Source organism: Penicillium coprophilum, assembly GCF_028826855.1.
Source record: "Penicillium coprophilum strain IBT 35676 chromosome Unknown utg000006l_segment0_segment0, whole genome shotgun sequence".
In the NCBI taxonomy this organism is placed as follows: Eukaryota; Fungi; Ascomycota; class Eurotiomycetes; order Eurotiales; family Aspergillaceae; genus Penicillium; species Penicillium coprophilum.
In genome coordinates, this window is record NW_026622725.1 from 182,849 (window position 1) to 210,535 (window position 27,687).

At 47.4% G+C, this 27,687-nt stretch overlaps 12 protein-coding genes across 12 annotated transcripts; 3 read left to right on the forward strand and 9 right to left on the reverse strand.

Annotated features, from left to right (window-relative positions):
* Positions 1–288: 288 nt before the first annotated feature.
* Positions 289–1,331, forward strand: N7500_009085 (putative 3-hydroxyacyl-CoA dehydrogenase; the record flags this gene model as incomplete). Its single annotated transcript, XM_056680226.1, has 3 exons — positions 289–352; positions 408–727; positions 795–1,331. The coding sequence occupies 3 exons, from the start codon at positions 289–291 to the stop codon at positions 1,329–1,331; spliced, it is 921 nt and encodes a 306-aa protein (XP_056527608.1).
* Positions 1,332–1,881: 550 nt separating this feature from the next.
* N7500_009086 (uncharacterized protein) lies at positions 1,882–3,657 on the reverse strand (the record flags this gene model as incomplete). The annotated part of the gene is made up of 8 exons (XM_056680227.1): positions 1,882–1,968; positions 2,024–2,139; positions 2,194–2,221; positions 2,279–2,476; positions 2,537–2,751; positions 2,799–2,942; positions 2,994–3,340; positions 3,401–3,657. 8 exons carry the CDS (start codon positions 3,655–3,657, stop codon positions 1,882–1,884), a joined length of 1,392 nt encoding a protein of 463 aa, XP_056527609.1.
* A 696-nt stretch (positions 3,658–4,353) lies between these two features.
* On the reverse strand, positions 4,354–5,625 carry N7500_009087 (uncharacterized protein; the record flags this gene model as incomplete). Its single annotated transcript, XM_056680228.1, has 5 exons — positions 4,354–4,717; positions 4,783–4,925; positions 4,975–5,193; positions 5,247–5,351; positions 5,428–5,625. The coding sequence occupies 5 exons, from the start codon at positions 5,623–5,625 to the stop codon at positions 4,354–4,356; spliced, it is 1,029 nt and encodes a 342-aa protein (XP_056527610.1).
* Positions 5,626–7,170: 1,545 nt separating this feature from the next.
* N7500_009088 (uncharacterized protein) lies at positions 7,171–9,048 on the forward strand (the record flags this gene model as incomplete). The annotated part of the gene is made up of 6 exons (XM_056680229.1): positions 7,171–7,326; positions 7,383–7,453; positions 7,509–7,622; positions 7,691–7,773; positions 7,826–8,203; positions 8,264–9,048. The coding sequence occupies 6 exons, from the start codon at positions 7,171–7,173 to the stop codon at positions 9,046–9,048; spliced, it is 1,587 nt and encodes a 528-aa protein (XP_056527611.1).
* A 524-nt stretch (positions 9,049–9,572) lies between these two features.
* Positions 9,573–10,352, reverse strand: N7500_009089 (YoaK family protein; the record flags this gene model as incomplete). Its single annotated transcript, XM_056680230.1, has 1 exon — positions 9,573–10,352. One exon carries the CDS (start codon positions 10,350–10,352, stop codon positions 9,573–9,575), a length of 780 nt encoding a protein of 259 aa, XP_056527612.1.
* Positions 10,353–10,633: 281 nt separating this feature from the next.
* N7500_009090 (uncharacterized protein) lies at positions 10,634–12,112 on the forward strand (the record flags this gene model as incomplete). Its single annotated transcript, XM_056680231.1, has 3 exons — positions 10,634–11,008; positions 11,063–11,402; positions 11,463–12,112. 3 exons carry the CDS (start codon positions 10,634–10,636, stop codon positions 12,110–12,112), a joined length of 1,365 nt encoding a protein of 454 aa, XP_056527613.1.
* Positions 12,113–12,775: 663 nt separating this feature from the next.
* N7500_009091 (HAD family hydrolase) lies at positions 12,776–14,510 on the reverse strand (the record flags this gene model as incomplete). Its single annotated transcript, XM_056680232.1, has 4 exons — positions 12,776–13,384; positions 13,455–13,600; positions 13,646–13,719; positions 13,792–14,510. The coding sequence occupies 4 exons, from the start codon at positions 14,508–14,510 to the stop codon at positions 12,776–12,778; spliced, it is 1,548 nt and encodes a 515-aa protein (XP_056527614.1).
* A 1,057-nt stretch (positions 14,511–15,567) lies between these two features.
* On the reverse strand, positions 15,568–15,818 carry N7500_009092 (uncharacterized protein; the record flags this gene model as incomplete). The annotated part of the gene is made up of 2 exons (XM_056680233.1): positions 15,568–15,728; positions 15,797–15,818. 2 exons carry the CDS (start codon positions 15,816–15,818, stop codon positions 15,568–15,570), a joined length of 183 nt encoding a protein of 60 aa, XP_056527615.1.
* A 710-nt stretch (positions 15,819–16,528) lies between these two features.
* N7500_009093 (uncharacterized protein) lies at positions 16,529–17,782 on the reverse strand (the record flags this gene model as incomplete). Its single annotated transcript, XM_056680234.1, has 1 exon — positions 16,529–17,782. The coding sequence occupies one exon, from the start codon at positions 17,780–17,782 to the stop codon at positions 16,529–16,531; it is 1,254 nt and encodes a 417-aa protein (XP_056527616.1).
* Positions 17,783–19,143: 1,361 nt separating this feature from the next.
* N7500_009094 (uncharacterized protein) lies at positions 19,144–21,420 on the reverse strand (the record flags this gene model as incomplete). The annotated part of the gene is made up of 1 exon (XM_056680235.1): positions 19,144–21,420. The coding sequence occupies one exon, from the start codon at positions 21,418–21,420 to the stop codon at positions 19,144–19,146; it is 2,277 nt and encodes a 758-aa protein (XP_056527617.1).
* A 639-nt stretch (positions 21,421–22,059) lies between these two features.
* Positions 22,060–24,183, reverse strand: N7500_009095 (uncharacterized protein; the record flags this gene model as incomplete). Its single annotated transcript, XM_056680236.1, has 9 exons — positions 22,060–22,204; positions 22,270–22,522; positions 22,604–22,740; positions 22,800–23,068; positions 23,117–23,303; positions 23,372–23,447; positions 23,500–23,595; positions 23,650–23,889; positions 23,946–24,183. 9 exons carry the CDS (start codon positions 24,181–24,183, stop codon positions 22,060–22,062), a joined length of 1,641 nt encoding a protein of 546 aa, XP_056527618.1.
* Positions 24,184–24,942: 759 nt separating this feature from the next.
* N7500_009096 (uncharacterized protein) lies at positions 24,943–27,513 on the reverse strand (the record flags this gene model as incomplete). The annotated part of the gene is made up of 5 exons (XM_056680237.1): positions 24,943–25,347; positions 25,404–25,787; positions 25,841–26,827; positions 26,879–27,286; positions 27,310–27,513. The coding sequence occupies 5 exons, from the start codon at positions 27,511–27,513 to the stop codon at positions 24,943–24,945; spliced, it is 2,388 nt and encodes a 795-aa protein (XP_056527619.1).
* Positions 27,514–27,687: the final 174 nt, after the last annotated feature.

Genomic DNA, 27,687 nt, shown 5'->3' on the forward strand with positions numbered 1-27,687 from the left:
CTCACGGACAACCGACCATCGATATAGTTGTACAATATATTTGATGAGAACTATGAAGATCCCTTTGGATCTACGGTCATACATCAGCTCCACATCGACACTTCGTCACCGGAAAAACCCCCAGAATGCTACTACAAGATATAGTTGGATAATGTCCATAAACTTAAACCTATGTACGATCTCAATATAGGCAGACGAACTGTAACTGAGAACATGATAAATAATTGAGTGCCTCACCAGTCAGCTAGATCCCTCAAATAACTTCACCTGGTTCACGACAGAATCAATATGGCACAATTCTTCCCCAAGCTTACTCCGGATTCACTGAAAGAAAAGGTCCTTGTAATCACTGGTCAGTGGTCATCTCCTACCCTACCTACTCGGGAGCCGCTGCTTATAGTATATAGGTGGTGCGAATGGTATTGGAGCTAGTCTGGTCGAATACTGCTGCCAGAATGGGGCCTATGTCTGCTTTGGTGATACAGCAGTGCGGGAAGGTGACCAGCTCGCAAAGAGGCTTTCTCTTTCTGCATCTTGGCACTCATCTCCGTCACACCCACAAGTCATCTTCTGTGAAACCAATGTCACCGAGTACAAGGCAATCATCAATCTTTTTGATACGACACTCAGTGCATACGGACATATTGACCACGTGATTGCGTGTGCAGGCGTCATGGAAATCGGCAACTGGTTTGATCCAAATCTGACACTTGAGGACGTTCGCGAGGTTTGTCAAATTCAGTATCGTACGGCATTGGTAGCTATCTTCATTTTGGTTAACGATTTCTCACCAGCCCGCTACCACCGAAGTCCTTGACGTAAATCTGGGTGGCTGTCTGTCTGTTACACGAATTGCAAGTGTATACCTACGCCACAATCGTCCAAAGGATGCCGATCGTTCAATTACCCTGATTTCTTCTGTTGCTGGCTTCAAGGAGTCACCGGGTCTATTCGTTTATCAGGCCTCCAAACACGGCGTCCTGGGGCTTATGCGAGCGTTGCGTCTGTATCTCCCATCTTTACCATTTCAGCTTCGCATCAACACTGTCTGCCCCTGGATGACAACTACGGGTATGGTCAAAGGCGTCCAAAGTGCTTGGATGAACGCGGGAATGCCTGTCAATTCGCCAATCGATGTCGCCAAGGTTACTGCGGGCATATTGGCGGACGCGCAGCTTAATGGAAAGTCGATGTATGTTGAAGGTGGGCGAGCTTGGGAGATAGAGGCCAATATAGACCGGTTGGAGCCACAATGGTTGGGCGAGGAACCATCAAGGTCATTGGCTAAAGGGCAGGCAGTGCTTGCAGATGGAAGCGATTGGACCAAATAAGTAGGACATACCGACATACATCTGCGGTAATTATCAATTGGCCATGTCAAGACAGGTATTGAGCTGGTACTGTTCTTGCAACTTTGGATTCGATAAATGTGTTCACCGTTACCCTTGGACGTTCAACTTTGCCTTCCAATTTATTCATCACGTACGCAAAGTGATCGCTTGAGGTTTTGCCGTCTGCGTCCCCCATCTTTGCTATTTCGGCTTTGCAGCGTAAAGTTACATTATTGTTCAATATTTAGGAGTCTAATCCTTAGTTGTATATTCTAACAAGACAATTTATCCAAAAAGTCAACATATCTGGTACTAAACTTAACGGGCAAATAACACATAACAGTCATATAGTGGCTATAAATTAGACAGTACTTAGTGGGCAGGACCCCGATCGGTGAATCCCCAGCTTCCGCCTGAAATATAATTCAAATATACCACTAGCTGATTTAGAGATTGTTCAAAGCAATTCAGCAGAGAGAACCCTGAAACGTGGTCGTTTAATGAATTCTATACACATGTATGAAACTTTGTACATCGAGACCGTCGGACCTCATCCACTCTTGGCAGCACAGGAAAAGCTGGCACCGCTCGAATCATCATGAATAGCTTTACCAGATACCCAGAGACCCATACCGCACTTCATAGAAAATATTAGTTTGCTTGACGACCCGGAAATCAAGAGTTCAACTTACCAAGCATGCACCAATTGCGACAATCACCAGGTTGATAGCAGTCAGGACCATCTTTTTCCAAGAAGCCCAATACTGGCCTCGGTTCAGGAACAGCCAGAATACACCACTTAAGCCATCTTAGATTCAGGTCAGCCACAGAAAATGTTTGTTGTAGACAGAATATCACTCACAGGTAAACCAGCTAGCGAAAAGGGAAGTCTACTCAGTGAATCCATGTCAGTAGCTATCTCACTTGTAGTTCCTGGCAATACTCACAATCAAACTGAGTAAGGTATTGAACACAGGGATTGCCTCAGAAATGATCCAAGCTATCACCCATAAGATAAGAGTAATCAAAATCCAGGATCCCACTGAAAAAAAGGTGCGCTTTTGCATGTGGTCTGTGCCGCGGAATAGGCGGACGTAGACATATTTTGCTGCGACGTGCCCGTTGATAACACCGGCTATGACAATCTAAGATATTGAGTTAGGAATATTGTCTTCCAAGTCGGACCCAGTTCAGAGATCTCGCACCGTAGGGATAGCGATTCCATATGCAACCTTGGCCGTGATTGGGCTTGTCGAACTTAGGGCGGGCGATTTCACATCCTTTCCACCGTATATGTAGATAACAACAGCGGCTATCACATACATACTTGTATCTGTTATTTGGAGTAGGTATAGCGTCTTGGGATAGTCCGTTGGGGTCTTCATCTCAGAAATAAAACCAAAGAAAGCCACATGACCAGCTGAATTCGGATTAGTTGCAAGTTTCCTTTAGCTGATAAGTACTTACCATAAGCAAAAACGATATTCGTCACAGCAAGGAACCCCTTTGAAAGACTGACTGTTGTTGTCGCGTCTATCTTACCGTCACCCGGGCGCTGGACGGCAATGGCAATCATAGTAATCAGGAGTGCGGCAATGATACTTGCAAAAGCTATGAGATTCAGCAAGCAGACGACCTCAAGGGACGTATAGAGAAACATACAAGCAAAAGAGAACCAGGAGACCTTGCGAAGGGTTCGGGGCAAGGCAAAGATAAACGAGACGACCAAGCCAACTATTCCAAATACAATGGAGCAGGTAGCATGATCTGTGACTGTATCCAACATGACACTAAAAGTTAACAGATGACTGCCCATGACGAAAATCAGAAACAACAGTTGAGCAGTTCCCAAGAACTCTCTACCGAAGCGAGACAGGCCAAGAGGATGAAAAAGCAGCTCCCCAGCATCGCCCATACTATGTACTTGCGGATATCGGAGTTTGAATTGACCGATCACGTAACCAGTATATGTTGAGACTACACCAAGCCCGACAATGAGAATGAGTGCACTGGAAAGTAATCAGCTTAGTGTAATGCTGGGCGTTAGTTAAAAGGAGCAGAAAACATACGGGACAAGGCCTAGCACTGCCATAGCCGACGGCAGAGACAGAATGCCCAGTGAGATGGTTTCTGCGATCATTATCATACCGCATTGCCACCATTCTAACGTCCGATATTTGGTTTCGGCATTAGCTTCATCCCCAAATGGATCCGCAACATGAGTGATCACATTCTCTTCTGATTGATGGTCTTCCTCCTTTTCTACTGAGTGTCTCCATCTGTCATTGTCGGGACTTTCCGTAGCACCACGGTGATAATCTGCCATGTCATGAATGACAGATGGGCAACGGCCGAGATCACTGTTCAGAGCTAGCGATCGCGATAACTAGCAGCGACTGAACGATTGAATATCAAACAATGCCTGGAAGATAGTAAGTAATAATAATTTCAGACAAGCTCAATGTGAGCTGTAGACTGGTGATGTCATAGTGTGGAGAAAGCTCTACGGGAGTTGGGAGGCCGGATAGAAATACACGGGGAGTGATCAGTAGCTTAACATGACTGTTTCATTGCTATGCAGTGTAGTGAAGAAAACGCTAAATATAGCGTAATCGGTCATCGCATATGCGCAATCTAGTCGCTTGGCTAGGATGGTTATACATAATACCTCCTTTCTAAATAAGTTTGGTAAAGCCTTGCGTGCATGGGAATATCATTTGCTCTTGGAAACTTGGGGCACATCTAGATGGCTCTGAAATTTTGCCTCGTCTGCCTTTACAAGCAAAACTTGAGATTGTGTTATTCGAAGTTGAGGCCAGCGAGGGTACGGACATATCTGGTTGTCGCCTACACTAAAACAAGCGTTGATATCGCTTTGTGGACCCAGTGTACATCGGAAGACGAAAACGATATCCGATAATATTTAGATGTTTAGCCGGCAAATAATGGGCACAATGATACATGAATGTTTCCGGTTAGGTGTATAATCAAGTACCGCGTTCCGGGCCTCCCGTTGAGGGCGTCATCGTCTCTCCATGAGCTCCACATTCTCGCGATCAACCGATATTTCAATCCTCTTCATAAGGGATTTTTTTGCTGGAGGATCATGTATCCGCGAGCCTGGATATGTCGTGCTCGATCGATCGGGGTATACGGTGGCTTTATGACTGGTCCGTGACTTGGACGGGTCGTCAGTATAAGCCAATCCGTGCTCGTCTACGTAGGCTGCGACAAATGGTTTTATCAATGGCGTTATCAGTACAAGAACGCTGAGTGCCACGTGGAGCTCGGCGACGATAGTAGGGAAGGTTCCTTCGAGTGTTGGATCTGGCGAATTGACTTGTTGACTCATGCAATGGAGGTGGATTGCGCCTACGGGAACAAGGCTGCAAGGATACCGGGCGATTGTTAGCTATGTAAGACGGTACTTAGGACGAGATCTCAGCCATACAACACTCTACAGCTAAGCACCAGTATCACAATCACTTTGTTGCTCGGTGTCATCTGTAATCGCAGGATTGCCCAGGTGGGATAGAGTGATAGTATAATTTCAAAAATAATGTCCAATGCTGTGACGGCTTGCCAATGAGGAAACTAGTGAAGTATGAGTACACACATGGTATTTTCGGTTATGTCAACTTACCACAGCGGAACATTGTTTACTAACGTCATGCCACGGAGGTCGACCACAGCGGACGGCCAGCAAAACTATACCCACAGGAGCACATAGCAAAGTCAGCAGGAGAAGAGCGTAGTTCATCCATAGTGAGCCACGTGGGGTAAGGGTGCGGTAGAAAAGAGCCGTTGACGCTTTCGATGAGAATATTACTGCGATGTAGAGAAGATCTGCGCTGTACCCAGCCTGAGAGAAGAATGTGTCAAAAGAAATATAGCATGCTGAGCGTGGACACCTACCTTCTCAATTGAATGGACGTTCACGTCGGCTATCAGCCACTTTGACTTTCCCCAGCCAAAATGGATCTGAACAAAAACCGCCGATATCTGTCCTAGGGCAAGTACCTGAGTTCGCAATTACCCAATCTCAGTCATAGGGTCCTTCAGAAAGGTCTGCATTGGTGTAGGCGGAAAGGCATACCACCGTCACTGCAAAAGTCAAATCATCCAACTGACGGGACTTTCTACTGTATGCAGAATACACACGAATTCCCAGAGAGCTCAGAACCAGAAACAGCGAAAACGAAGCGATGACTGTAATGACTCCGTTATGGTTTAGCTCGTTATTAACCGTCAACGGAGGTGTCAAGCCGAACGGAACTGGAGGCGGAGTTGCCATGGCCGAGATATAGAAATATATCCTACTCCGCTCTCAGGAGCTTGATGGAGGATATATTTAGGCTGAGTCAAACAGACTGGCTGAGTCAGAGAACGACACCGTCGCGCAAGGAATTCTTAGAACGAATTGCAGACTTCTAATGACTCTCATTCTGTATTCAAACAGGGATTGACCTTGGCTTTGAGTCACGAAGCGTGGCACACGGGACTGATTCTGGTGGTGATTTACCGCTTCCTTCTTGTTAGGTCCGCATATTATATATCGATGCCGAGGTGTACAAAGTAGATGCATAACCAATCTGCCAGTAATAATACCTAATAGCACCAAATTTCCCGGTTGCACACTTTACACGGGCGTGCTTGGCACATTAGCTGACCTGCCGGAACAAGGAGGGGAGGATATCTACGTTCAAGGGTAGTTACATAGTTCTGTGACCACGGGGGGCCTAAAATTAAGAAATACCAAATGTCCATATTGGAAATAATATAGAAAGGGGTAGCTTGTAGCTATCAAAGTACCGATTATTGGAGAGACGGAGCTTTATGTGCAATTTTGCAGATCACTTCAAAGGAATATCATATGCCTAAGACAATCTTAGAGCCCCATGTATTCATTTGAGTGTCTGATTTTGAACTCAAGCTAATTTTGAGCATGGTAATCGCGTATGTGTACAATCATTTATCGCCAATCAGAGGGTCTAATTGCACTGTTACATCCAGGTGGTGCCGAGTAGAACCAAGAGGAACCACATCCAGTAACTGAGAGTAAAAGATGGTGTGCAACACAAAAAGTGATATATGTGTAGCAATACTTTTCATCCTGCTTAGAATAGTTGTAATCGCAAGTTACAGTGTACACGAGGTAACTTTAGTGTGCACAGGAAGCTGAAAAGGTAATCTTACCATATCTGACTCTCGGAGATGTCTTTCTTTCGCTCCATACCAGGCCTATGTAATATATGGCAAGTTGGATGAATCCTCTCTTGTCGCAAGTTAATGTAAAGGGCAGAATGTGACTTTCTGGGGCTGAATGGTTGACTGACCTCGGAACGACGTCCAGATCCGATTGGTTTGTACAACTTGGTGGTGGATTCCCTAAGCCCTAGCTTACCGAAGAACGGAGCTGCAGAACTTGCATCCAAGAAGAGGATCTTACCCATACGATAATTGACAGATGTGGGCTACTCATCCATTCGAAGGAGGAGAGATCTACCTGCCGGATTTCGACACAGTTCCAACGTCCACGAAAGACTCAGTTGATTCCGATTCCATCTCACTCTGCATCAAGTACTTGCCGTATGGTGCAGTACATATACCTCATCATCGGTACATTTGGCCCTCGGGGGTACATAAATGGGGCGCACACCCCGTTGACAGTCAACTCGCTGTGTCGCTATGGGGTATGCCTGCAGTGCAACATCTGAGACTCCCCAGAGTTAGCAAAACCCCGAGTGTTGCGTCGTTGATTCTCTGACCTTCGATCAATATTCAAATTTTGGAAAAAGTGTTAATCTCAACGCCGTTTGGGACCCGTCCCATTGGCAAAATGCTACCAGGAGCATCTCAAACCTACAACCGGACCCCGTCGTTCCCTATTGATCACGTTATGGATGAGGAGCCTGCAAAAGATATACCTGAAATGGAGGGCAGCCCACAGGATCGGCATGATATGACACGCATGGGCAAGACTCAAGAGCTGAAAGTAATAGTTGACTCTCTTTGATGCAATGTCGGCGTTTCGAACTGACCTCTCTCAAGCGCAACTTTCGACCCCTTGCGGCTTTAAGTTTCTCAGCGGTCCTTCAAGCTACGTGGGAGTGTATGCTCATGTGAGAGTTGACCTCTACGTGCGATCATGCCAGCTACTAAGTGTCTCATGTTTAGTGCAAACACGCAAGGGCTCCAAAATGGCGGCCTGGCTGGTCTATTATGGTCTTATATGTGGACCTTCGTAGGTTTCGGTTTCATCACTGTTTCGCTGGCCGAGATGGCTTCGATGTGAGTGGCGACTGATCAATATCCCTTGTGCCCAGAATCCTCTGACATATTCTTCTCATTTGCACCAGGGCACCTACTTCAGGAGGTCAATACCATTGGGTGTCGGAATTTTGCACACCTCGATATCAGAAATTTCTAAGTTACACCACTGGTGAGATCTTTCGTGTGCTGCCCCCTGTGGATCGTTAATAGTTCTGGTTCAGGATGGATGTCTGTACTATCCTGGCAGGCAGGAGCCGCATCTTGTTCTTTTCTGACTGGGACCATCATCCAAGGTCTCATCACCCTCCGTGACCCGAGCTACGAGCCCCAAAATTGGCACGGGACCTTGTTTGTACTCGCGATGATAGTCGTCACTTACATTTTCAATGTCTACGTCGCAAGCTATATGCCCAGAATTCAGAACATTCTTCTCGCGCTGCATTTACTATGCTGGGCCATCATTGTGATTGTCTTGTTCGCTATGGCTCCCCATAACTCCGCCAAAACCGTGTTCACCTCCTTCTACAATGGTGGCAACTGGTCTACAATGGGTATCAGTTTGATGATTGGACAAATTTCAGCTGTATATGCCTCTCAGTGTATGTATAACATTGCATGACTGCTTATAAAATTCAAGTTAACACATACACTGCCTACAGGCTCCGACGCAACAGCACACATGTCTGAAGAGGTCAAAGACGCAGGTCGATATGTACCGATCGCAATCGCATGGGGATACTTCTGCAATGGAATCCTAGCCCTGGTGATGATAGTTGGACTTCTTCTGGCTATACCTTCAGTCCCCGACGCGCTCAACGACAGCACGGGTTTCCCTTTCCTTTACGTGTTCCGCCAATTTCTCTCAACCTCGGGTATCAACGCCCTCACTTCAATATTATTGATTACGGTCATATTCAGTAACATACTATTCAACGCTTCAACGGCACGTCAAACATACGCATTCGCACGGGATCGCGGTTTACCGTTCGCAGGCTGGATCTCGCGAGTCGACCAGCGTCGGCGAATCCCAGTTCGAGCAATCGCACTTTCTTGCGTGATTAGCGGCTTGCTATCTCTAATTAACATTGGTTCGCAAGTCGCATTCAATGCCATCATCTCTCTCAACGTTGCCGCGCTCATGTACACGTATGCGGTATCCATCAGCTGCGTCATTTACCGGAAGATCGCCTGTCCTCACACGTTACCGCCGCGACGTTGGAGTCTTGGTCGTTTCGGACTTGCAATAAACATGATTGGGCTGCTTTATGTTATTTTTGTGCTCTTTTGGTCTTTCTGGCCCCCTAGTCCTTTGCCTTCAGCGCCAGACTTTAATTGGAGTGTGGTGATCTTTGTTGCTGTGTTCATTATCAGTCTTTTGATGTATCTTTTCCAGGGCAAACAGCACTATGTCGGCCCCGTTGTGACGGTCCAGCGAAGTGGTTGAAACTTGGAGTGGTTGTGAGGGCTTGATACATGTTGCTAGTCTACCTCGATATGGAGATGACTTTGAATCAAATATGATCGTTCCACTCTCACGTGTGGTTCCAAAGTATCTTTATGGTTGCGATTTTGCAATTAGTTTGTAGACGATCATTGCAGTACTAAAGGATGGTGGCCTGAGGTCATGTTTGTTACCCTATATTGGTAGCATTTAAGTAGGCTTCAGATTCTTTACAATATCTTTCCTTTTTCTGGCCACAATCGTAAACACGATCACTTTGGCTCCCATATTCTTCTCCTGTATTGAAAATATCGCAGGGTATACCATTCTAGATGTACTGAAAGGCACTGAAGATTCGAGCTTTGAATGATAGATTCAACCCACTTCTTAGTACTGTGAGTTATGATAATAGCACGCAACTGAGTTATATGAAGTATACCGTAGTATTTTCTATCTCAATCTCAAGGCTGTGTAACATACATTGAAATCCCTCACTTATATGGGAGTGTGATCTTCCGATATAAAACTCATTCCGTATCTGCCTCATTTTTCCCTTTCCAGAACAGCCACGCAACAACAATCAACAACTTCAGAATTGCTGCGGTCCACAAAGCTCCCATCATGCCCACGGCGCTATGAGCCCAGAGACCCCCCAAGACCACCCCGAACAACAAGCACAAGACTGCACCAAGCCGCCGCATCTCTTCAGTATGCCCAACCACCTTTCTAGTGAGAAGGTCGGGGTGCGAAAACAGGTCGCAATAAATACTAGTAAGAACAACACTAGTCAAACCGCCAAAGTTCAAAACACGACTTGTTACAGCCTGCCCGCTACTCTGAAATGCGACGAGAGCAACTGGGACGAGGACCAACCAACTTAACGGCGCATCGCGAGCCGGCCGATAAATTGTAACGATCAAAGCGGCAATGGACACCAGGAATGTTTGAGCAAGGAACGAGGCACAGAGGACCCATCGGCGTCTTGCCGGGAAGACACGGTGGAAGGTGGCGAAACATAGGGAGCCTAAACAGAACCCCGCGATAGAGACTCCCGATTTGATCCAACGATCATCGTCGGTTCCGACGAGTCCCAGTCCGAAATATACGGTGTTTCCGGTTTGCATGCTCACGAAGGAGCCCCATATGAACACCGCGGAGCTGTCGAGCAGGCCGGTGATGATGTAGCAGAATAAAAGCACGAGGTCGCCATATTGGGGGTCGAGTTCGCTGCACAGATGTTTTGCTAGCCAGTATGGGCGTGGTTCATTGGCTCTGCCATTGCCCAGCAGCGCGTCTGTTTCGGACATTGGTGATGGGGTGGAGGATTAAGGGGAAAGTTTTGAGAGGCCGGGAACCCCAAAGCACACGAATAACTGCGTCATCCCGAAGATTATCCACACAACATCCGCCGTCAAATGAGGCAGACGGCCGACCTGGAGTCAACAAGTTGACCCGATGTGCGACCGGGAAATGCGCAATGTCATGACGTCGATGCAGCAAACACTTTCAATTCAAAGAAATTCCAAAAACCCCTAGGAATCTATTTCTGCATTTGTTTCTATGTAACTAATTCGGTTCAAAACTCATGATGCAAATTACTTATTTCCTATTCAGCCTGGTGTGTTTCCAGGTTGTATGGGCTATCCCAGCCCCGGATAACAACCTGCGGAGGCTACTGCAAGTACCAGCCAGCCATTCTATGCGATTGTTCGGTCAACAGCCAATTTCCGGACACCCGCCGTTCTCTCCTGGGCATCGCGACCCGTATGATCACAAGGTCGACACTGTCGGCGATGATCGACGGCCACTCCCAATCCGTAATGGAGATGGAACAACCGTGATGGGACCGCGCAATCGAGACCGCGAGCGCCAGAACCCCGATCTTATTCGTCCACCAAGTACCGACCATGGCAGTATGCCTAATATGCGATGGAGTTTTGCAGATTCACATATTCGGATTGAGGTATGTTCGCTGTCACATTGACTTTGCAGGGCCGATCTAATTGTGCGTGTATAGGAAGGTGGATGGACGCGACAAACGACTATCCGCGAGCTGCCCACTAGCCGCGAACTGGCGGGTGTAAACATGCGTCTTGATCAAGGGGTAATTCGCGAACTTCACTGGCATACAGAAGCCGAATGGGCGTTTGTACTTGCTGGAAAGGTACGAGTCACTGCGCTCGATTTGGAAGGTGGAACTTTTATGGACGACTTGGAGGCAGGAGATTTGTGGTATTTCCCTGCAGGACACCCACATTCACTCCAGGGTCTGGGTGAAAATGGCACAGAGTTCCTTTTAATCTTCGATGATGGCAACTTCTCTGAAGAGTCCACCTTCCTGTTGAGTGATTGGCTGGGTATGTCAACCTATCTATGTCTCATCTTCTGATCTATAAATACTGATTCCAGGTCACCAGCTCACACCCCCAAAGCTGTTCTGGCAGAGAACTTCCGTGTGTCCCCAGACAAGTTCGACAAAATCCCGAAATCCGAGAAGTATATATTCCAAGGCTCCAACCCGGGAAGCATTGACGAAGAAAAGCCACCCACCTTCAAAAAGTCAAAGAAACAATTCACACATCACTTGCTCGCCCAAGAACCTCTCGATACAAGCGGCGGTCGTGTCCGCATTGCGGACTCTTCCAACTTCCCAGTTTCCAAAACAGTGGCAGCCGCCCATCTAGAAATCGCACCAGGCGCATTGCGCGAGATGCACTGGCACCCCAACGCCGATGAGTGGACCTATTTCAAGAAAGGTCGCGCTCGAGTGACCATTTTTGCGGCGGAAGGAAACGCCAGAACGTTCAATTACATGGCCGGTGATGTGGGAATCGTGCCTCGGAATATGGGGCACTTCATTGAGAACCTGAGTGACGATGAACCGCTGGAGGTCCTGGAAATATTCCGTGCGGATCGATTCCGGGATTTCTCTCTGTTTCAATGGCTTGGTAGCTCACCTCGCCGAATGATTGTTGAGAACTTGTTTCCTGGTGACCCTAAGGCTGCGGCGGAATTTTTGAAAAAGATTGAAGATGCTGAAAAGGATCCTATCAAGGATACGAACTAGTCATCTTTTTGATTGCTTGGTATCAGACTGGGGCTTCACGGATACATGAAATCAGGCCTGTCTCAATGCGTAGATGGGTTTGCTTCACATCGCGTCGAGACCCACAGCAGATGACCTTATTTGCTAGATATAGCGACTCAACCGAGGGAATTTTGATCGACATCATTTCGGTGCAATCCTCTGCTTGAAAAGCATCCAAGAATATGTCTTCTCAAAGGTCATTCAAAATTTCTACAGCCGTGAGCCTCTCTAAGTAGTCTTTTCAGTTTTTCAGCGGTGTTTTAAGTGACTTTCCCGGAAATTCTTATTAGATATCTTTCAATTTAGACCTATACAAACCGTAGGAACAAATACCCATAGTGACGAAGATACTACTCAAGAAGGATGTCATAGGGAATGTAGATATGTGAATGAAGAATTCAAATCGTTTGGGCTTGAAAAACCGATGATAACAGCGGGTATATGGCGAGGGAAATCCGAGACCGGCGAAGAATATTACATAGAAACCGGGACGATAGTATAACATCCCTTATAAAAAACCGACTCAACAAGAGATATAAAATTGTGAATCCATTCTGTTAGGTATCCAACTCCGATGTCGCAAGAGATTCTCGGGTATATTCCCAGAGATCTACATGCATATTATCATCGTCATCGCAATTCTCAATGAATGACAAATTCCTTCCTTTTTAAGAATGGTAACATGTTATCACAGCCCTGCCAGTCCACAAACTGCCACCATGCCCGTGACTCAGTCAAGGTAGGGTCAACATAGGCACCGCTAGCCTCAATGGCTTTGGTTGCCAGAGCAGTGTTTAATCCCCGATTCCCAACCTTAAGCCCAGAGCTGCCCAATTTGTAGATCCAGTCAACTGGCCAGCCACCATCTCGGCTTTGAAGAGCCAACAGCTTAGGCACGTCACAGTGATTGACAATCCCCATTGAGCAACACGCAAGGATCCTAGTGCTCAGTGACACAACGCTCCCATCGGTACCGATTCGTTCAGTGACACGCGGCTGTAAAAGTGATAGGAGCTCCTCTCGTCGGCTTCCATCACGGACAACGCGGCTTAAGCGTGTGAGGAAATACAAAAACACGTCTGGCGAAGGGTAATAGCGACTGCCTGCCTGGTAGGCTCGATTTCGTAGAACATCCAACACCCATTCGAAGGTTCGTGCGGCTTCTATCTCCCGACCGTGCTGGCAGAAGAGGTAGAGAATATTCACACAGACTACTGGATCAACACGGGGCCTCGAGTGGTCGAAGTAGGTCTAGATCTAGTTAATCTATGTTTTGGGCTAAGAGCGGCATTTGCCTTTGATCTAGAGGCTTTTAACTTACCATGAAAATTCCATCTTCGTTGGTGAATGTGAGCATTTCATCCATTACGGACCACAAGACACTCTTCTCCGTCGGGATGATCGAAAGAGCAATAGAGGTGGTGTCAAGATCGTTTGGGAAGTCTCCTGTCGTCAGCTCGGAAGGACCTATTAAGTCGTCCACGCAGTGGTCAGTGAATATTCAAATTGTACAGATGAGTCGATCACAAGGCTTGCCGATGAAATAATTCCAAGTCCTATCCCAGGTTTCCAGTCGTACTAGTTCCCTGGAGGTTTTCCCAGATCAATCCTCTCATTCTTCTCTTGCTATTTGCAAAGCGAACGAGCATCCAACGTACCGGTTCCCAATCACATCCAGGATGAGCAGTTGGGCGAAGTTTTCGTGAATAGTAATTCCACTCTCGGTGACACTGTCCATTCGTTTCGCGTTCGCGATGAGAAAATCGGTGCCTCTTTTCACAGGGTCTCCCAGCACGTTTTCAAGCTGACGAGCGAGCTGTTCGTGGTTCTCAAATAGAATGCTATGAATACCAATAGACTGTGCACTCAGGATATTCTCTGCCAAGTCGTCGATAAAGACCACAGCTTCTGCCGGAAGACCAATATCTTGTAAGACAGCCTTGTAGCAGGAAATATCTGGCTTCCTCATGCCCAGATTACCAGAGATATATATATGATCGAAAACAGGCCACCGCGAAGCGACCGAGTACACGGAGTCCTGCTCGGGGAGCGGAGTATTTGTCAAGCCATAGACCCTCAAATGTGGGTGCTCTGTCTTGAGTTTTGTAAGAAACTCCAGTGTTGCAGACTGTATTTTCAGGCTCTTGCGCGCTTTCTCCAAGACTAAATCAAGTTCTTTAGACCGGATAGCGAAACGGTCTTCAAGGTTCGAGTAGCAGTCTTCGGCCGTCGTGTACCGACCTCGCTCGTAATCAAACCATATATCTGAGGACATGATTTGCTTCAGCTTTGTCGGGGGAATTGTGCCATCATTGGGTAGGATCCATGTGCACAGGACATTTCCGAAATCAAAAATGAGGGCTTTGACATGCTTCATTGTTGACTCCAATATGTGAGATTTTGAATTGAGTACAGGCGAGTTGATCAAGATACTTGGGGAAAACAAAAGTCGCTACGATTTCTCGAATCGAATTTCGCTCGCCCTGTAGGTCCGTCAGCAGCAGCCATTTATCGTGACGTGGCAGGATTTTTCTGTTTCCCCTTTAGTCTCTAGAGTGGTCATGGCTTTCTGTGCTTCTATCCACGTATATCACCACCAATGGCCGTTTTCACATACTATCCCCGAGAAAAATCTGGGAGTTGTTGATCTTATTGGGGCAAGTAGGTCGGGCATAATTCAAGATGAATACCCTTATATTATTTGAATTCCTGGTTCTTAGGTATATCGAACGGGTTATTTGAGTGAAACACTATGCCGATAAGGAGAATGAGAATAAGCCCTTAGATATATTAGCACGCCCGCGGGTCGGCTAATCTTCCTCACTGTTAATACCATTAGCGGCCGAGCTTTTGATCAACCCGTTGCTTAGATGACTTATAGATTTACTCAAAGGTGACCACCATGGCTTGTATTATTAGAATAGGGACCTTCCTCCTGAGCTTTGTTGGTATGTCTTATTATTACTATGTGGTGGTTGTTGTTTTGGGCGCTGGTCGTAAAATACAACCCAGACTAAGTCCGGTCTGGGCTTTACTGGGTTGTCCGGAAGACTAATCAAACAGTGATCAGAAAACCATCAAGAGAACCACCGAAAAAACTACAATAGGAAGGTATAGATGTGGATTCGTATCTGGATAATGTATGAGGTGCTTTGAATGAATTCATATTGGGTGCAGCTGGATGGAGAATCCGCTATAGCCACATATCGCAATGTGTAGGAATTCAAAGTTGTGGTTTGCACTATGTACGCGCACCAGACAACGATAGTTGTGACCAAGCCCACGCTACCCAAAAAGATGACTGCTGAGAATAAAAATGAGTGACTGAGCACCACCGCAAGCGTGTGGGTGGTGTGAAAAAAGCTATTGTCGATCGATCTCCTTCAACCATATCTGGGTCGTTCCACTAAAGTGAGAGACTAGCAGTGAGTCTCTCATTCAGGGTCTTCGTCATCCTGAGCAAGGGCCTCCAGGATTTTCTTTCCCTCCTCAGCGTCATCATCCTCCCACGGCTTGAGACCGAAGCTTATCATGAAGGATGTCCAGCCACCGTAAGATCTAACAATCACGCGCTCGGCCGGGGTGAGAGGTGGTTCTGTCGCATTCAAGAATGAGTCATGGTTATCACTTGATATGGGATCGTATGAAAGGGGTTTAATGTACGGAGGGCGTCACTGGCTGGCATTTTGCAGGTGGATGAAAGTCTTCAGCTTGCTCGCAGAGTCTGAGGAGGCGTGTCTAGTTCAGGTGTTAGCATTAGCTGTTGGGAGCATGACAAGATACGTCAATAAAACTCACAATATAGCGATGTAGCTTTGAGGTATTTTGAGGGAGGATTGGCGAAGAAGTTAAAAAGATGAGAGAGGTGAGGCACTGATGTCAACAAACCGACACACTTTAGGAAAGCTCGTGGCATGGCAGTTACGACTTTCCCACCAACCTACGAGTGAAGGAGTTGCAATCGACCAAGAATTTATGTAGTGATCAATGAGACAGTCTAGGCCATGGATACATATCACTAGGGTGAGTTTGTGATGACTTGCCTACGATGATCATTTTGTCGTTCGACTTATGCCATTTTCGAGATGATTCCCAAGCCTGGGGCGGTCTTCGCCCCACTTGACTACCTTGAATAGGATCTACAGAAATAAAATTTGAAATAGCACATATGATGCAACAACGCAGTAAGAGCCAGGTGAGGAGTATAATTGCTATTCTCGGTGGCTCACTGAGAAACATTAACGCAAATAAAAAAGCGAACAGGGAACATCAAAGAGCGAGAGCAAAGCAAGTAAGAATTGGGGAGCGATAATTTGTGGGTATTAAGCGAAAACAAACTGAAAAAGCCAAGAGAAGTGAGGTGAGACAGGTCAGAAAGAGATTGTGCCGGGGGCGTTATTTGCGTTGAGCCCTTTCCCTCAAGGATGGACTCTCTCGTGCAGGAACGATTGGAACCTCATGAAGCTGGCCTCTCATAAGCGAGGGGCCAACGACTGGGAGCAACGGTTCCATGTCGATGGTGGACAGAAAACGCGCAAATGCTTCCCATGTCATTCTGACAAACACGCTTGCTGATGCGTTGGTCTCAAACGCATCAGTTATTTTCATCTGGAACTTCGCAGGCATTGTTTCGAGCACTCTCTGGAAATCCCGTACAACTCCCGTCGCTCGCCCTTCTAAGATCAGCATAATGAGAACCTGTGATTCTCGATTCTGGGATGCCAGGGGCGATATTCTTGGAGTCAGAGAAGTTATTGGGCTGGTCTTATGGCTTGGTGACGAAGCTGCCGAAGAAGGAATTCCAGAACCAGAAGTAGCTGCGACTTTGAACGGTAACACGATTGGCTTTACTCCACTGTGACACGAGAATCGAGGCATATCCAAACCAGTTGGAGTTTCCCTCTGCACTGCGTGGAATATCTCGTCAGTCGAAATGGCCACTTTGTCTGAATTGAAAATAGGTCGAATTGCTCGTACAAGTCTCTGTGTGAAGGAGATACCAGACGTGCGCGATCTTGCCCATACGGTCAACCCGCACGCAGCTAACGTGTGCGTGGAGTTCTGGGAGCTAATGGTTGCTTTCCCAGAATGACAGCAATCGAGGATAGCAAAAATATCCATGGGTAAACCATGAGGAGTCAAATGATGTTGCACTGCAGTCCATGAAACTAGTTTTTTGCCTCCACGGTTGGAGAAGGACAGCTCGTCCAGAGCATTGATAGCCCCGTAACCGGCATAGGAAAATATGAGAAGAGAGGGTTTCTGGTTCTTGAGCTTCGCTTTAATTTCATCCACGAGCTGCACATTCAGGTCCCAGGCAGGGAACTGACTCTGGCTTTGAAGCACCAAAGTTTTGCAGGGTATGTCAAACATGTCACGCATCATGGCAGTAAATGTTTCATTGTCTGCTTTTGCAGAGGTATCATCATCATCCCAGCGCACAGCAATTGCCAGTATATTTGAATAACGGGTTTCTTTCGCTCTTACTGCAGTTTCTAGGGCAGCTTTGAGGGCTGACACAGCCACTTTCTTCGAGTTCACGCGAACTGGGATTTTTGAAGGCAATATTTTACAACATAGGGACGACGATGCGGTTGGTGAATTTCGTCGGATTGGAGTAGTCGGTATCTTTGACGTAGGAGATGTCATGGTAGTCGAGTTTGACAAATCCCTGTGGAAGCAATTTGCGTGCAAAGAAAACAAGCGAGATTGATCGAAAGAAGAGAATGAGAAGGGGTCGGTTACTTGGCGAAGATTGATGGATTGGTAGTTGGAAATAAGAATAGATAGGAATCTAGAGTCAAAGTGAAGTGAGAGTCAAGTGAAGTGAGAGTCAAAGTGAAGTGAGAGTCAAAGTGAAGTGAGAGTCAAAGTGAATTGAGAAATGAATGACCTAGTAAATAACCTTCACTGCGATGAGATCCACCAGTACTGTGTGATAAACACGACGTAGGTACTTCCTAGACGTAGTGACAGTCTTCTCGTATAGAGTAAAATAAGAAGAAGTTAGCTGCCAAAACGTAGTAGGAAGGAAGATAATGAGGGATCAGCAATAAATTTAATGGCTGGTGTTTAATGTAACGAGATAGGTCATGAAGACTGGATGGAAGTTGGACTCACAGCATCTCAACGATACATCAGGGAAGTGTCGTGATCCATGCTTCAAGGTATATCTCCGTTGACATAAAAGGAAAAGCTTACTACCTAGGTAGGTGTGTTGTTTTCGCTTCGGTACGTCATATCCAAACTATATCTCACTTTCTGGCAACGACCTCGTAGAACAGCTAAGCACCCGTTCGAAGGTTCGGGTGACTTCTATTCCCCGACTATCCCAGTAGAAGAGGTATAGAATATTCATATAGACCAAAGAATGACATAAGGCCTCGATTGGTCGAAGTCTTGATCACTTTGATTTATATCGTTAGCCAAAAGCTATCCTCAGATCTCTAAAAAAGCTCTCTCAGAAGACCACTAATAAGACCATTGAAAAGACCATTGAAAAGACCACTAATAAGACTATTGAAAAGACCATTGAAAAGACCATTGAAAAGACCATTGAAAAGACCATTGAAAAGACCATTGAAAAGACCATTGAAAAGACCATTGAAAAGACCATTGAAAAGACCATTGAAAAGACCATTGAAAAGACCATTAAAAAGCCCTTAAGGTTGTATAAGTGGTCATGACTTATATTCTCATACCGATATAAAAGGGAAGTTGGAATAAATTTACAAATTGAAGTAAGGGCATATACTTTTGGAAGGCCAAAGCTATGGAATTTAAGTAACTAATACTCCGAGTTTTTTTTGGGATTATACAGCGGTATTTCAGGTAATAATTCTTCCACATTGACATAATCTTCGTAGACGATGGTGGGCCAGCTTCAGATGTTGGCCGAGCCTAGGCATACCAGGATCTGCTCTCGGCCCAGATACTTCCCTCCACCCGTTTGAGCCCCAAATGCACTGCCCAAGCAGGGTTGTAGACGTTACTCACATCGTTTGGAAGGGCTAGAAGTGGATAACGGTGCCATTCTCCTGGCGGACAAACTGCAGGAAATCTTCCAAATCATTGTTTTTCGGAGTACCAACGACGAACACCGCCGGTTTACCATACGGTGCGGAGACACACACAGTCTGACCCCCACGGTACTTCATATCAGACCAAACGTGGGTGAAAACTTCATTCTTACCAGGGAGGTAAACCTCCACACTAGTGCGGCCTGGGTCCAGCACCGGTGCGACATACAGATCAGAGCCCAGATAGAAGCTCTGGTAGCTAATTGCCTTAGCGATCTCGTCATCCGAATGATAGAGGACAGGCATACGGAGCAGTGGCCAGCCCAGGTTTCTGCTTTCGGTTTCCAAGACACGACGACGATATCTCGCCAGGCTGGCAAACATGCGCGCGTTGTAACTGAACCAAGAGTAGGTGGTAGAGTTAGTGTAGAATTGGGCGTTGACATGGGGGACGTTGCCCTCGTGAGTACGGAAGACTACACTCGAGACGGCGGCAAGTTCACCCCAGCGACCGAGCAGTTCAGAAGACCGGTTGACAACACCATTACCGTCCCAGGTAGTTGTGTATCCACCAATCTCCATATGCCCGTGGGCATAACCGGACAGACCCATATGGCCCATGACAGTCACGGCGGCCTTGATTCCATCGTTGAGGCCCCAGTTTGTATTCTGGTCGCCTGCCCAGTATAGGTTCATATGCCGGTTAGCTGCCATTGAGGATGAGCGGTGGAATAGGATGGCGTCGGAGAACGAAGACACATTCTTTCCAATCCACTGGTGCAGGGCAGCCCACTCGCGGGGATAGGCATTATGGTAGAAGAATGGATCAATGCTCTTATTGTAAAACTGGGTGTCGGGGTAGATAGGGGTGTATTCGCCAAAGTCCGTCATGAATCCAGAGATATTGGCACTCCAAACTTGATCCAGCATGACTTTCTTGAACCACAATCGTCCTGCGATGTTGGTAAGGTCAAGAATACCAGCATCAAGGCCGGGGCCACTGGAAATGACGGATGTGCTATTGGTGGTGGAGTTTTGGATCGTAAAATGACCGTGGCTTGCCTCGTCGTAAAGGTTCGTGCGGTAGCCATTAGGCTTTGTGCTGACGTTCGCCAAAAATGGATTTATGTACGCCAGAGTACGGACGTTGTACTGATCCCGCAGGGACTGCACAAACTCGTTCCATTCCGGGTAAAGTGTTTTATCAGATTCCCAGTTCCACCAAAGACGAGATACATTCAGCGACATATAGGACACGCTCTGGGAGTGTGTGCCAGACCAATCTTGGAGCCAGACTGCAGCAATAGGACATTCAAGTTCCAGGCCTTGGTTCACGATCCGGTCCACCTTGGTTTGCCCGCCTTGAATAGCAAGCACGGCCCCGGTGTCAACCCACTCAGGCAGCGCGGCCATCTTCCCGGTATAATCGGTAAGCACAGAAATAGCGTTGAGCATGTTCTCGGCTTGCATAAAGTAGCCGCTCATTGTCAGGGCACCATATCGCACAGTGACAGCAGCAGGGTCGGTGAGATTGAAGGTAGTGTAGGCAGAGCTCTCTTCTGTTAGGTGGAACACCCGGGATTTCGAGCTGATATACTGTGGGACTGCGGTGTATGTTGTGAACTGATCTCCTCCGGCAAAGAAGCTGTCCTCATTTTCAAGTCGGGTTGTTGGCTGGTCGCCGCGACCGACACCTTGCTCGCGTGAGAAAATGGGCACGGTTTGGTTTTTGAAAGAAGCGAACGATCCCTGAGCACCGAATCCGTAGAAATCCTCAGATGAAGAAGAGCGGTATGTCAGGTATAGCTTTGTTGCCGTATCTGCGGAAGTTCCAGGGTCGACTTTGACACTGAAGGCGACTCGATCGGGAAATTGCGATGGGACCCAGAAAGCAACAGAGAAATGAGGAGTGGCATCACCACAGTCGGTGAGATGACCCTGAACCACTGCAGCATGACCATCCTTGCTATCGTGCCACGACCTAATAGCAACGTCGCTTATCTTCTGGCCAGTGCACTTGTTTCGGTCTACTTCATTGATCTTGAAGTTACCATTGGCGGCGATCACCTCGTCATTTCCTGCGCTAGCACTGAGGAATGCCTGACCCGGTACAGACTCCCAAATGGATCGACCATGGTTGGCAATGGTCAAAGCATTGGAGTTCTCATTTACCGTAAGTTCAAAGCCATTACCTAGATCCCATGGAGTATGTGCTCCAAAACACAGAGCTGCGAGAGAAGCCCAGAGCGAAAGGCTGGGGATGCGCATCTTGGAATGAGACTTTGCTCGGAGCGAAGTGCACCCATCTTGTGAGGGATTGTCTTATAAAGCTGCATGGTTACCGCACTACGGTCTGCAGAATCGTTGGATGGCATCTGAGGCGGAGTCGGTCCCACTTGGTGCTCGTTGCAATTAGTATCCGTCGGCAGTGTGTAATTCTGGGCCAATCAATATGATACCATCCATTTATCGAGTGATGATCAGCTAGTTGTATAACCTTACGTCGTTGGCCATGCCGAAAGCTGACGGAGAAATAGGCTCCGTAGCCGACCGCGCCGTCGGCTCATCGCGTCGTACCCCTTCGGCAAGGCGATATTACCCTTCCGAACGATAGACACTCATGATGGGATATTGTCGGAATAACTTCGGCTTCTTCATAGCTCTTCATAGCTCAAAGCAATCTGCCTGCCATCGCATTTGTATGGTGTGTACATCATCCCACATCTGGAGGGAAAAGGAACAGATCGGCCCTGGCCCGAAGGACTCCACGCCGTGATCACGTCTTAGACACTAAAATGGTATATCACAAGGATATCGACTTGGACTGAGATTATGTATATGAACAAATTAGGCTAGTATACTCCGTATACCAATACCAGTCACCTATCAGTCAACTGTTCACATACCTCATACATTCCGTTTAGGTACCCTGATAAGCTGATGTGCCACAGCACCATTATCCAATGTGAGAACCGTTTGCTCCCACTTGAATCCTTGGATTTTAGGTAGGAGCTTGATCCAGACGTAATAATACACTGCACATAGCCCGATACTGTATCGATAGTTCGTCGAGTCAGTTATATATTCCAAGGCTTGAGCAAGACAAGAGCAACTTACATTCCAAGAGCAACCGCGCAATATATTGCATACCAAAAGCTCACATCGCCCCCATGGGCACCGGTACTGGGAGGATACCAAGGCATCACGACCATATACAAGTTCGAGAGAATCGCAAACGCCACCGTAACGTGCCAGGCCTTGTATTCCGGCTCTGGGAGATTCAGGCGGACACGACGAATCCGAGTGACCACCAGACCAATCGTGAGTAGCGACCCAAAGAAGCTTGTCGCGTAGACTCCGAGGTCAACAACTAGTGCCCTGAATTAGTAAAGTGTGTCTTTACTTGCAGCATAGCGGCCAAACAGCATATGCGAAAAGGGCAATATCATACCAAAGTTGAATGCATCACCGGCAGGTGGCGCCAGAATCATCACCACAGTGAATGCCCATTTCACAAAGTATGGACCCAGCGGTGTTCCGAATGGCCATGTCGAAGTCCAAAATGAAGTAAAAGGCAACACACCTTGTCTATGTATTTTCAAGCAACGGGTTAACGATACTCCCAAAAGACACATACCGTCACTAACCTTCCACATTCTCTCAACATACGAGACTGTCCTATAAGCACAGCAAGGAGATTTCCAAAAGCGCTTACACAAATGAGGAAATTCAATGCCGAAGTAGCACGCCCATTTCCAAACACCTTCTCGAAAAAGACGCCAGCAGCAACGACCTTCGACTCTAGGATTTCCTCTTTAGTCGCAGCGCTGAAATACGCAATGTTTGCCAGCATGTATAGAACTGCAGTCAGTCCCAGTGAGAGAGGAGCACTCCATTTCAAGGTTTTAGTGGGATTCTGATACGAGTTAGCAACAGATTTGTCACCATCATGTGAAGTACATACCCGGACTTCATTGACGACGTTGAAGGCATTCTCGTAACCCGCAAAAGAGAACCACACCTTGGTCAATGCATTGGTTGCTCCATAGGCTGTCGCGGCACCAGTACCCTCAAAGGCATTCCTAAAATTTGCCTTGGGGTCTTTTACTGATGTGTGACCCCCGAGAACTACCAAACCAGTTATTCCGATGCTATGTTTGAGTTAGCCCTGCTTGCTGAAGATGTTCATGTCGCTATTATCTTGCCGGTCAATACGCACAATATTAATGTCACCAGCTTGACAAGCCCGATGGCATTAGCGAGTCTCAGAGACCACCTCGTATGAAACGCAAGAACTATGGGAGGCTTATTAGCACATATTGCACAGCCATATTCATTACTACTTACCCAGTACTGCCACAGTATAGCAGGCGATGGCAACTCCCTTCAACTTCCACGGCGTGAAATCAGAGTCTGCGAGTTTGAAGAGATACTGTGCCAACACTATCGAAAGTCAGTATATCCTCACACCGTTATACACCCGCAATGTACTCATACCAACGGCGTTGCTGCTGCTAAATGAGAACAGCACCATCTGCATCGCAAACATGGTAGGGAAGAAGAACTTTGGTCGGGGATATGACTGTTCCAAGTAGACGACCTCCGAGCCAGACCGACTTGGGAAGCATGACGCAAATTCCATGTAGACCGATAGAGAGCTCGATGCCATCAAGTACCCAATTACCCAATATATCAGCGCTAGACCAACGGAGCCAGCGCCTTTAAGGACGGTTGATGCTAATGTATATAAGCATGTTTTCACAATAATTCAGAGACTGTGGAGTTATACTCACGCGTTGAAAAAACACCCGTTCCAATCATCTTACTCAGATTCAAGAAAACCACCGTTATCCAACCAACCGAATACCCCAGCGGGGAATTGACCTCAACGGGCGCTCCCGATGCTTCCTGGTATGTGGCCTTGGAGGTGTTTCCACCCACCTCGGTGGTATATTTCAGACTATCATTGTCGCTGCTGTCATATTGGGGGAGCGGATCGGTATATTCCCGCACGGGAGACGGAAGACCCATTATGAATGCAAGCAGAGAATGCTGAGAGGGTGACTATCAGTTACACACATGGCGCGACTTGCAGTGTACATATAGTGTTCTTGAACTCGGACCCTCCACATTAACTTGGCCGGGGGTCAGGGGTGTGACAGACCTCATCGGGAACTACAATGATGTGATCGGACGGAATGACCGATGGGAATTCTGACCCTTGTGGCGTTCACCTTAAAATCTACCGCTTCGGCTAGCATTGCCTAGGTGCGTGGTCTAATCTTTGGGGCTGTGGATACTAGCTTCCAATGGACAGGGCGATATAATCTCGATACCTAGTGGGTTGCAGGGATAAAGGGGACAACTAAATCGCGACCAGTTAGAGACTTGATAATGTTGAACTCTGTCAATGGCCAAGGCACTGGCCAAGGGATTGTGTGTGCAAACCGACGCGGCAGGGTACTATGGCGCAATACTTTGCAACAGAGCATGAGGATGAGGTGATGCAGAATCAATGAGGGGTTGGAATTATTGCCAGCGACCGAGTTCTTTGAATAACACACTACACGATATTGATATGCCGAAGGATCGAACTAGCAGGGTATCTGTGGCGATGTATTCAGAGAGCCGAGTTTGCCCTGAGAAATGAAGTTTGCAATACGATACCAACAGCTTCCCGAGATCTAACGGAATATGAACCGGTATTGCAATTGTCTCAGAGCCATAAGGGCCTAGCTGGGCTGTTACATCTGGACTCCCATCTCTCAGGTGATTTTGAACGTGCCAGTATCAAGATTCCCACAAGGGGCGACATCCCCACGAAGTGGGCGTAGCACTCATCTCAAACTCAATTCTTGCCGCATTCACAACTTGGCTGTGTTTCAAAGTCGGAACATTGATACGCTTCCCATCAACCCTTAGACCGCCAATATACGGCTTGGTAGGTGCCCCTGGGGCGCTAATTATGAGTGTCCGCTCTCGGCCATTCGCAACCTTTCCACCTGTTCTCGCTTCACTAGGTAGGCGGATAGAGACCTCCTCAAAGAACGGTGTGCCAACAATATACGCATCACTGGCAGGGTTGACGGGATAGAATCCTAATGCGGAGAAGACATACCAAGCACTCATCTGTCCCAAGTCTTCATTCCCCCGAGCCCACCACTGGTGGCATTGTAGTTGGCCCAAGCAATGTCCCTGATTGCCTCAGCTGCTTGGTTTGGATAACCGAGCATAGAATATAAATACGGTACATGGTGGCTTGGCTCGTTAGTATGGTCATTGTGACCACCCTGGAAATGCGCATCCAATTTTTCGCGGAAGGCTTGACGGCCACCAAAAAGCTCAGCTAGTCCTTTCACATCATGCATCACGTCAAACGTGTACACCCAGTCATCTCCTTCCGTCCATCCAAAGGTGGCATCTGCCCAACTCCCATTCCCATTGCGAGATTGCATGAATTGAGTTTTGTTGTTCCAAAGATACGCGTAGTTTCTGCTTCGCTTCTCAAGGGCTTGCACGGTGGCGTCGTCCTCTCCCGAATGGGCAGCAACAACCGAACAGGCGTAATCATTGAATGCGTAATCCAACGTGCGGCTACCAGCCTCAGACCAGCCGTCATTCGATACCCAGCCTTGCTGGATATATGATGTGAGTCCTGCACGGGCTTCATATGAAGTGCCGGCCTCACGGTCATAGTACAGAGTATCGGTGTCGTGATCAGGGGGGTATATGCATCCTTCTTGACGGCTCTCCAAGCCTTGCCAATATCGAACCCCCTAAATCCTCGCTCTAGAGCGTTTGCAAGGACCACGTCTGCATTGGTCGCAATCATGATATTTGTCTCAATCAAATTGGCCCACATCGGCAGCCAACCGGACCAGTCAAAGATGCGTAGTAGCGAGCGCATCATGCTGTTTACCCGTTCCGGCGCGAATAGGGTCAAGAGTGAGTGCTCCGCTCTGTATGTATCCCAAATTGACCAGGATTGGTAGTATGAGTCGCGCTCAGTGTGAACACTATCGGTATAACCTGAGTAGAAAGTGCGCAGGGAGCTATCTTCCTTTGACGTTGGCTCAGAAAAGTCACTAGGATACTGAAGTGCATGGAACAAGCCGGTATACCAGATAGTGCGAGGATCATTATTCCGATCAGTCTTGCTGACGCCCTCAATGGATACCCTGCCTAATTTTTCGAGCCAGGCTGACTTCAGTTTCTCAATGGTATCCTCGAAGCTGTGCTCATCTGGAGTCTGGATCTCGAGGTTCCTTCTTGCTTGTGCGACGCTGATGTACGAAACACCAGTGCGCACTTCGACACGCGATGTTGAGTGGGCAAATTTCACGTATGCACCAGTGAAGTTTCCGTGTCGCTGGGCTTCATCTTTAATTACTTCACCTCCATTCGTAACGCCAAATTCAACAAACGGCTCAGAAAAGCGGGAAACAAAGTACCCCTTGAACGATGGTGCTTTGTCCGGTCCGAGTAGGTAATCCTGACGCTCAGTGTTATATCCGTAGACCTCCCGACTCTTCTCATCAATATGAACCTCGCCTGTCCAATTCCGACGTGACGCTTGAATGAATACCCAAGGCTGATTCTCACCATGAACATATGTATTGCTGTATTGAAAGTCGAATCGAAGATGGCCCACATGAGAATCTGCAGACATGGCAATCTGAAACCCGTCAGAAACCATTCCACGGGATTAACAAAACAATAAAAATACCTGAATGGACTGATCATAGTCACCGTCATCTGGACTACTCAATACAGACTCGACCTGCCGTTTTCGCGTCCGGCCATTGGCGCCATCTTTGACATCATCTGGGACAGAACCCGCACCACCGGGAACAGGCCCATCGCCCACAGCCTCCGCCGTCGCATTCCAGTTACGTCCCAAAAGCTGGGCAGCATCAACCAGGACCTCATAAACATACGGCGTACTCCTCTCATTCTTCTTCCGGAACTGCAAACCTCTATTCTGGAACAGTGGCTGGACTTCACCGATTCCTGGTGTCAATACGACTTGACCCGCCTCGCCCATCCAAATTGCCGGTTGATGTGTTGCCTGGAATCCATGAATAAGACGATCGCTGTCACCGTAGGGTACTTGTGAGATGAAATTCTCGCGGGTCTGTGGTGTCCAGCGGGTCATACCGAAGGGGGACTGACGGATGGGATCATGCCGCCGTTGCCATTCGGTGTTGTTCCATAGGTGCCAATGAGGGGGTTGACAAATTTGAGGACACCGGCATTATTGTGATAAGTTGTATTTGTATTGGTCTCCTTTGTTGGTTGGGAGTATGTGTTGCCTGCAAGGCCTACCGGGAGAAGTAGGAGGACTGGGAGCGCACCAAGCATGTTGATACAGGAGCGCTTGCTAGCTTGACCAAAAATATGTTCTCGCTTCGTTACATTCCTAGACTTTGGATAACTGAGGGTCGGGAGGAAATTGGTTCTTCTACAAGATATGCATCTTGCAAGGGAGAAGTTGACGTTCCAACCTCTTGAATGCGGGGTTTGTTGGCATTGGCA